The following is a 9,279-nucleotide window of genomic DNA, read 5'->3' as shown; positions in this document are numbered from 1 at the left end:
AAACTGTAGCAGAAAAAACCACAATTCCAGTTCTATTTTCCATTGCACATCACTTTTCACGTCCAGTAAAGACAGTGCATTATTTAAACTGGACCAGTGCAGGTCTGTGTTAAGCAGGCAGCAGTGATCTGAACACTGACAGCTGAGAGCAGAAAATGTCTTGTGGCTGCCACCATGAGGCAACAATATGCACTGCTGTTGTCACTGAAGAAAGCTGCAACTGAGTTACCACATTTCACTGCATTTTACACACAGCACTGAGGCAGTAACTGGCCAGTTACTGAGCTGTACAGAGTTAGAGATTATGAAAGAGGAGCTTATATGTTTAATACCTAAATGCATCGTGTGTGCTTCAGTCTGCTGTAGAATTGTGTCAGCATTCTTACAGGTTGGGTTGGAATCAACCGAACTTCAGCTTTGCAACAAGAGTTATAAACTAGCAGTCTTCCTTATGCTGAAAGGTGGAGATCAGATCTCAGCGATGCCATCTTATTGCAATACTATCTAGGGACAGGTTGTGAAACATGGGAAGGCCTCCCGTCGGCATCTACAGATGGGCGACTGGCAGTCAGTAGTGGCTACCTGCTAGAAGGTTGTGATTCCCCTTTGTAGATGTACAGCACTCTGGAGTGTGCCCAGCCTGTTGCACCCTGCTTGTTGGCTTTTGGTACTTGTCTCCCTGCAGGAGTCCAAAGTCAGTGTATTAAAATACCACACTTTTAGCTTCTTTACTGCTCCAAGGAATTATCAGGAGTTTTTGCTGCATGTTTCCACTGGCTTTAAACCAAGTTAAATCAATTTCAGCGTTACAAATCTTGGCAATCTTACATTTAGAATTCCCAGCATTCCACAGAGGCATATGCTCTCAAAATTTGACTGGAGGTATTGATAGCACAGTATCAATAAATGTGAAATATCAGAGCCAAAGCTAACCTAATACACACACTGAATAACCCTTCAGGGCAGAACACATAGTGACGTACTTTTTGGCATTCTGAAGGCAACAAATCCAAACGTGCCTGCACCACAAGATGTGGCACATACAAGACTCTGTCTACGTTCAATTGTCTTTTTAATGATTCAGTTTTAAAGGCTGACATCAGTTGCACGTGGCTTAGAGCATTGCTGACATTCACGTTAGCAGGAAGCTTACAGAACTGATAATTCTTTTTAACGCTCCCCCCAGGATCACTTATGTATAAGAAGTATAAGCCTCGGTGCAGTTACCACTTCCTTTTCCAGCCAGATGTAAATCCCTCTACACACATAGTTCATTCTGATGCAGTCATCAAAACAGACATGAAACTGCGTATGGAAAGCAGGAAAGCCTGAAGAGCCAGGATCTGTCATGCTTACATCAGAGAGGATGTGAGTTTAACCCAGTGATGGCCCCTTGCTTGAAAAACCTCACAACCAATTGCTTCCTACCCTGAGCTTAACACTCTCCCACAGAATTCTCACATGCAGCAGTATTGCTCTTTCACTTCAAATTACCCCAATTTTATTTTTTAAACGTTGATTTTTTATTTTTTAATTGGCCTTAATTGGGCAATTTCTTCCATTGGTCATCCAGGACTTATCAGTGAAAAGACAGGAACATGCCATGTGGTGCAAGGCTACCATGATTTAGAGCTCAGATTATCTCACAATATTTAAAGAGCCTTGGCATTATCAGCATGCTGTCAGTACAAATTCCAAGGCTACTATTCAAGAAAAGGATATAAGGGTGTGGTCTCAGGCAAGTCAAGACAAGAAACTATCCAATTACTCCAGCAAAATCTGGGTCAGCATAAGCAGTGAGGTGCCAGCAACCGATGGGCTCCACCAGCCCTTGCATCCTACACTCTAACTCCCCTTCCTCCAAAACAAGTGCTCTGATGTATTACAAGCACTGCCCCTTGGCAAACTGTTAAGGTTCATAACATAAGTTTTTTCACTCCACAGGAATGCTTTAGAATTAGAGAGCAGAAATGATCAGATACAGCTACTCCTAACTCAGCTTCAATACACACCAAAGTATTTCATGACTATCTGCCAATGACACAACAGTTATCAGGCCTAGAGATAGTATTGGTGATAGAGTCAGGTTTCTCCACAAAGGCATCTCTATACACACTTGTAAATCCTGCCCTGAGACACAGCCCAACCTCATGCTGCATTTGTTCTCGAGAACTGGAGAAATCCTTTTTCACCTGGGAAAGCCATCCCTTCAGGAACACTGCAACAGAACTAAAAGGCATTCCAACACATCTCATTCATATCTGCCAGTGCATTCAGCATCGCCTACAAGAAATCAGTTCATATAGTTCTCTACTTACTATAAAAAATGGTGTATTTATGTGAACACAGCTACCAAACTCATTACAAGCATAGTTGGTATATTCTGATCCTCCCTTTTTGTTTGTGCTTCACTTCTGCATTCTTGAATTTGCTCCTTGGACTGTATTTTCCAAGAGCTCCTCTTGAATCCTGTAACTTTGAAAGATAACTATTAACAAGAAAAGAAACAGCTGAAAGGAAAATTGGCTGTATTTTTTTTTTTTACTTGTCTTCAAACTAAGCTTTTACTTCTCAAACTATTACAAACATCAAACATTATTTTAGATAAAAATGACAGTGAACAAAGTTTTCTATCCACAGTAAAGAAATCAACCTATACTCCGTATCTTCAAAAAGCAAGTTTAGTTTCAGTATGACAGTAATAACCGCTTGGTCACAGACCACGTATCTCCAGTGCCAATGGAATTATTGAGCCATACCAACTTACATTAGCCTGCACAAATACTTGTGAGTCAGATTACACCAATCTTCCAAAACACCAGTTTAGATATTTCCCACGTTAACCTCTTGAAAGCAAACCCAGACTCCTTCAGAACATTACCCACTGAAGGTTATAACTGTCACAAGCAACCATACTGTTCCTTTCCTGAAGCGATCACACCATTATTTCCCTCCTCCTCTAATTCACTGGTAACTGCCTTCAAGTACTTGGCTGCTGTGAAGATTGAGGCCTCCTCCCAGCACTGGAGAGATTTCTGTAGTCTAAATGCATGCAAATTTTCTTCAATTCCAAGGTAGTTCTGAGAGAGGAAAGAAGAGTTCCTGGTAAAACAGACCTTTCAGGAGATGTCTATTAAAAAGGCCAATTCTGTGCCTTGTTTCATTTTCTTTACGCAGTCTGCCTGCTTACCAGAAGCATGTTCCCTCAGTACATTAAGGACAGTTTTCCAGGCACCTTTTGTTCCCCAGAGAATGGTGTCTATTCCAACGTTTTTTTGTTAGTTTACCTGTGCAAATAAGCTCTTTTCATTTAGAAGAAAGCTTATTTCCCTCAGATTCTGTGTCACCTTAAAACAGCCCTGGTAGGAGCCGGTAGGGTACTGCAGCAGTGTAGCGTTTCCAGTCTTTCCCGTATTTGCTGTAACAACGGTGTTCATCCCTAATGCAACGGTGAGTTAGCAGAATAGTCATATAAACAATGTAGAAGTAAGGCAAGATGTGTTCAAACCCACAGGTCAGACAATAGGCCAGGGAGCCCATTAGATCTCCAGTGTAGTTGAAATGGCGTGCCCACCCCCAGAACCCTGAGGTCAGCAGCTTGCTGTAGTACTTGGTCCCATCCACAGACATGTAGGAGCACTCAATGTAGTTGGGCTTTTTGCCCCATATCTTGCAGTTGCCGTTGGTACGGCGGAAGAGATCTTTCTGGTGGTTTGTCATTCTGAAGATATAGTAGCCAACCAAGCCCAACGCCAAGATCCCGATGGCATTAGCTGTGCAGAGCTGCACAGGGTGGTAAACCAAATATAAACCCTGGGAGACAGAACAGAGACATGCAGTGATTTACTTTAAAAACACACCACAGCTGCCAGATGAATTCTTTGACCTACAGTGACCCAGGACAGAGTATTAGAAAGAGCACAAAAATTCATCCTATCAGCACTAAGATGGAATCTTTTTCAGGAAATCCTGCATCATACATCTACTTTCTTTCCACTGACGCATTTCTTAGGTTACAGAAGAAAAAGGGAAAAATTGTGTGGGTGATGACCAAATGGGAAAGGGGGAGGAAGAAAACACAAACCAGTCAAACAACCATCCAACAGAAAGGAGTACAGAAAGGGACTGAAGGGAATTAAAAAAAATACGCAGATGAAACAACAGACAGTGACAGAAAGAGGTACAAAAGAGAGAAGATGTTAATTCCATGCAGGGACAGAAGGCTCTCATACAATGAAATTATTACAGAGTGTAGTAATAGTCAGTATTCAAGCTATAAGAAAAGAAAATAAGATAAACACCAATCTGCTAGAGAAAACGTTTCTGGAAAGCTTCTTTCCTTTTAGCCCAAAGGTTTTACCCTATCTTTACCTGCAGAGTGTAGAGGTAAGGCAACCAAACGCAGTCTCCCCAGCCCAAGTACCATCCAAAATGATCGTGGCAGATATCAATGGTTTTCAAATACCAGGCTTCATTCCAGAAATAGTCCAAAACATAAATACCCTGAAAAAGAATGATTCTACATCACTCACTGCAACGATTCTACATTCGCTCACTACAAGTAAGACATTCAGGCCCTGGAAGGTGGCCAGAGAAGGGCAACAAAACTGGTGAGGGGTCTGGAGCACAAGTCTTATGAGGGGCGGCTGAGGGAGCTGGGATTGTTCAGTCTGGAGAAGAGGAGGCTCAGGGCAGACCTCACTGCACTCTACAGCTTCCTGAAGGGAGGTTGAGGAGGGGTTTGGCCTCTTCTCCCAGGCAACAAACAGGACCTGAGGAAATGGCCACAAGTTGTACCAGAGGAGGTTGAGATTAAGCATAAGGAAAAACTTTTTCTCTCAAAATGGTCAGGCACTGGAATGGCTGCCCAGGGAGGTGGTGGAGTTGCCGTCCCTGGCAGTGTTCACGAGGTGTCTGGATGAGGAGCTAATAGATCTGGTTTAGTGCTTGTGGTAGCAATGGTAATGGAGGACAGTTAGACTAGATGATCTTGTAGGTCCTTTCCCACCTTGTGATTCAACAATTCCATACATTAATAACATAACACTGGCATCCTATTTAACAGTATCAACCTGAAATTTCTGTGCTGTCTTGTGGTTAAGATCTCAAAACTAACCTGTGTTTTTAACACCTCAATGATAAGAGCATTAAGAGGAACATAACATATATAGGAAGAACTACACTACGTTTGTAGAGCTAAAAAAGTAACAAGCAAGCCAAGCAGCGTTAACCAAAATAAGTAACACAACTATTCTCCTTGTACTAACAGATACACTGGATTATTCCCAGCAGCCTTCTGAATGAAAATGTGTAAAGAAGCAAGACCCAGCACATCATCACTGCATGATATTGGTCAGGCCAGGCAGAACAGTGTAAGTTCAAATTCAGTGCAGGTATTTTTCCTACTTTAATACTAGTTTATTTTCAAATTGATATCTTAATCTCCTCCTCTCAATTTACCTGAAGGACATTAACAAGGATCATTGAGTTGGTTATGTGACCATACAGCTCCTGCTGTTTAGCAGCATACGAAAGGTTAATCAGAGTCCAGGCTACAATACCAGGGCGTCCATTGAAGAACAGCTTGAAATCAAACCACTTCCCTATTCGAGGGTTAAATTCAATCCCCATCATGTAGTCGTAAAAGAAGTTGCCAGTAAATTTGCTTGAAAATAGAAAAGATTAGAAATTTATATAGTTATTATAAATGAAAGTGCTTACTATTCCAATTATACATTTCAAATTATTTTCCAAGGTGCTTGATGCAACAGTGATAAAAATCCTAAAACCACATCATGTTGTAAGTAAGTTCACACAAAGTGATCCAACCAAAGCATTTCATTAGTAAAAGATCCATTTTAAGATTTGGGGGCATCCTAGTTGAAACTTGGTATCACTTTTCAGCGCTTCAAGTATAATCTTACTTGTTGGACACATGCAAGACAGATATATTCACGACACTGAGGCTGCAACAATTACTAGACATGCACCATTCTCTGTTTCATGCTGCATGTCTTTGTTAAGCAAAAAATCACAGTTGTACACTGGCCCAGCTATATGTCTGAATTCCTGTACTCTTGTATTATTAGAAAACACATACCAATCTTTGGCATTAGTAGGGAAGAAGTAGCCTTTAATCATCGCAAATGTGGAAACCACATATCCCAGGATATTGGCACACCACAGGAGAGGAATCCAATTGTCAAAAATGATGGTAGGTGAGAAGTAGTGGAAATAATAGGCATTTGCAAACCAAAGTACGTGGGTAATGATCCAAGCTTGGAGTCCATTGACTTCATACTTATTTACTACACCTAAAAAGTGAAGAAGATCAATACTACTGATAACTCATTAGTACAGTTATTAATATGGACGTGCATGCAGTATCTAGAAGCTCAACACCCATGCTCATGAAATGAGCGTCTCTCCTTACCTGCCTTGAAACATCACCTTTCCAACCTTAAGGTGCTTTTCTGAGTTTCATTATACTGTGCTAGAACCTCTCAGGCTAAGCTTTTTCTTCACTCTCTTCACAAAATGGTGGATTTGCAACCTCACCTGTATGGGAACTGCTGAGTCACGGCCTGAACCTCTGATTGATCACCTGAGGCGAGCCATGAGTCAGCCACAGGAACACAGGTGAAGGCAATTCAGTTGTGTTGTCAGAAGGGATGGAGCCTGGCTCCATCTCTCCTAGGCCCATTTAAGAGCTGACTGGCAGTGGGGAAGGATCTCTTCTGGAGATCACCCCTCTTGGTATCTTCTGGTGAGCTCAGCTGAAGGGTAAGCTCTTCCACTAATTCTCTTTTGTGATCGTTGTTTACTTTGCCTAATTCTCTTGATTATATTGTAATTATAACATCTTGATTATACACTCACCTGAAATTTACTAAGGTTTCACATTACCCTTTGCTCACATCACACACTTTGCTCAGATTTTGCAAGTTACCTTGCCTAAAAAAGTTGTGATTGCATTGTCAGATACCAGCAATAGTCTGCTGTTGATATGTAATTTTGCTGCTTACAATCTGTATTTTTCCACTGCTGCTACACTGCTTTCTGTATTTTCTTTACGCGTGAATCACCTAATTGCACAACCAACAGTTTTACTAGCAATAAGAGACAGAAATTCTACAATCAATTCTAGAAGAAGATGAATGATTTGCTTGATTACTTTAAATAAACATATGGAGAGTAAAAACATTTATGTCCAAGTTTCCTCCAGATAAAAACAGATTATTAAAAATGAAGTACAGAAGGGCAGTCATTCAGAAAGAATACGAGTATGTTGTAGTATACTCCAAGGAAAAGCTTACCAGCAGGAGTGACAGCACCTTCTTGTACACCTCCTACATAACCAGGAAGAAACTTGTGGCAGAAGTCAGGAACAAACACATACAAAATCACCTAGAAGTGACAGACATATTAACAGTAAAAAATGGACAAGAGAAAATCCCCAGATGCTTTCATACACATAACAGAAGATAACACACAGCAGTTTCAATTAAGTACTCAATCAACAAATATTGTAGGAGTGGCTGTTGTGATTTTAGACTAGAAACATGTGCCAGCTACTAAAGATTTTAAAGATGCACTTCATATATGATTATGGCTGTTTTTTTTCACAAGGAGGACAGTTGCCAACTAGACTTGGCTCCTCATCCTTTAATTTAACCTGTTATAAGTAAGTCACTTACTTATAACACAACGATGGTAGCAGTTTGCGGATTTTTTTTTTTTTGGATTCCAAGACACAAAGTGATAAACAAAAAAAGTAGAAAGACAGCATGACGTTCTATTATCTTCCATGTAAATTAAAGAAAGAGCTGCTTTTAACAACAGCCACTAGATCATAATTTAATAACACACCTGGAAAGCAACCCAAGCAGCATAGATGCCAACAGCTGTGTAAGTCAGAGAAGGAGTCTTGTTCCAGATGTCAGACAGATGTTTATTCCCCATGAGCAAGTTGATGAGTGGATCAGTCAGAGAGCACTGGTACTGGTCGCAGGACATGATGAAGTAATACACGATAAGTGGTGCAAATGCGAGTAGGAAAAGAATGCTTGCCAAGGAAAACCAGTCTACCTCCCTGTAAGCAAGAACAGAACTTTTTTTTTTTTTTTTCCCCAGCTTTCTAGTTAATAATTCTCATTTAGTCAGTTTGATTTTTTTGCTATTTTGTTTTATGACAGTCACAGGTATAACTGGTAGAGGGTTCAGTTGGAACCAGTAACAGAATCACAGAAACATTTTGCAAAGCTTGGAAACACAGACAAGACAGATCTTCGACAGCCAGAAGCTGAATGTGCTGCAGCACCAACATCTGTGGAAGCCATACGAACAGCCATGGCTGTTTCCAGCTGCACTGTATTAACACTCTAATAACACTTGCACTATACTTTCACAGCATGGCTCTTAAGTCTTGCTACAGCATGTGCCAATAGCACAGATAGCTGTTTGTTTTCCAAAAGGCAGCAAATATTTTGTTCCATCTTTGAAGAAAGTACAAATTATCACCCATTTATACTTTTTTTTTTTTTTTTTTTTTTTGCAAGAAAGGCTGTGTCGCAACCTAAGCTGTCTAACAAGTTCCACACTTAGAAACCTTGAGAAAACCTTTCTTAGCAACTGATAGTACAGCTCGTTATCATTAGCACTGCACTCATCTTTTAATAACGGCATGCAGTTCAAAAGCAACGTGACATCTATAAAAGAAAGAACCAATGTGAAATCAATGACAATTGAGTTTCTCTCACCATGCTCTTCCCCACTGTGCCTGAGGAGCCTGAGCACCATTTTGGGCACTTTTGTGATTTCTTTCTTCAGATTTTTTCTCCCGATGGGCTGCCATGGTGTTCTGTGTGAAAGAAAACATTGATAATTATTCCAGCTAGTTCTCAGTGGTTCTTTTTGCTACACAGGTTGCTAAAAACTCTTATACACAGCCTTCAATTACAAAGAGCCCAGAGACAAAGATGAGAATAAAATCTGCAAGAAATTTCCTAATTCCTTACGTTCTAGCCTAACTCCGACCCTCACCCTGTGCTGCCTAGCTATCAGTTCTGTCTGCAGATCCGCTTATCGCAATTTGTACTTTGATTATCCATCCAATCTCCACACTACCTGCCAGCAATTCCCACCGCTCCACAGCAACGTCCGCGCCTCCCACCTCCTCTCCTCAGACTGCTGCCCCTTGGCCCCGCCCCCTCGTCATCCCTTCGACCAATCCGCGTAGCGCTCTCCCCGCACTTGACTGTCGCTCCGGCTAATCCGCGC

The 9,279-nt window shown here is 41.1% G+C and overlaps 1 protein-coding gene across 3 annotated transcripts; it reads right to left on the bottom strand.

Moving 5' to 3' along the window:
* Positions 1-1,055: 1,055 nt before the first annotated feature.
* Positions 1,056-9,184, bottom strand: DHCR7 (7-dehydrocholesterol reductase). 3 transcript variants are annotated; one of them, XM_042882753.1, is made up of 8 exons: positions 9,127-9,184; positions 8,760-8,860; positions 7,870-8,092; positions 7,317-7,407; positions 6,101-6,314; positions 5,461-5,665; positions 4,372-4,503; positions 1,056-3,813 (listed from the first exon to the last, which is right to left on the bottom strand). In XM_042882753.1, the coding sequence occupies exons 2-8, from the start codon at positions 8,852-8,854 to the stop codon at positions 3,349-3,351; spliced, it is 1,425 nt and encodes a 474-aa protein (XP_042738687.1). In that variant the 5' UTR covers positions 8,855-8,860; positions 9,127-9,184; the 3' UTR covers positions 1,056-3,348. The 3 variants fall into 3 exon arrangements, with proteins under 3 accessions (XP_042738687.1, XP_042738689.1, XP_042738688.1); XM_042882755.1 differs by lacking the exon at positions 9,127-9,184 and adding an exon at positions 9,043-9,126; XM_042882754.1 differs by lacking the exon at positions 9,127-9,184 and adding an exon at positions 9,018-9,109.
* Positions 9,185-9,279: the final 95 nt, after the last annotated feature.

The sequence above is a fragment of the Lagopus leucura genome, unplaced genomic scaffold (assembly GCF_019238085.1).
Source record: "Lagopus leucura isolate 7727_CA_CO unplaced genomic scaffold, USGS_WTPT01 Super-Scaffold_100035, whole genome shotgun sequence".
NCBI lineage: Eukaryota > Metazoa > Chordata > Aves > Galliformes > Phasianidae > Lagopus > Lagopus leucura.
This window is presented reverse-complemented; position numbering and strand designations above follow the sequence as displayed.

Coding starts and splice junctions, on each gene's coding strand:
- DHCR7 (XM_042882753.1), bottom strand. CDS start 8,854: ATGGCAGCCCATCGGGAGAAAAAATCTGAAGAAAGAAATCACAAAAGT. Junction 7,408..7,869: donor CTGCTTGGGTTGCTTTCCAG/GTGTGTTATTAA, acceptor TGTCACTTCTAG/GTGATTTTGTATGTGTTTGT. Junction 5,666..6,100: donor CCTACTAATGCCAAAGATTG/GTATGTGTTTTC, acceptor TCTATTTTCAAG/CAAATTTACTGGCAACTTCT.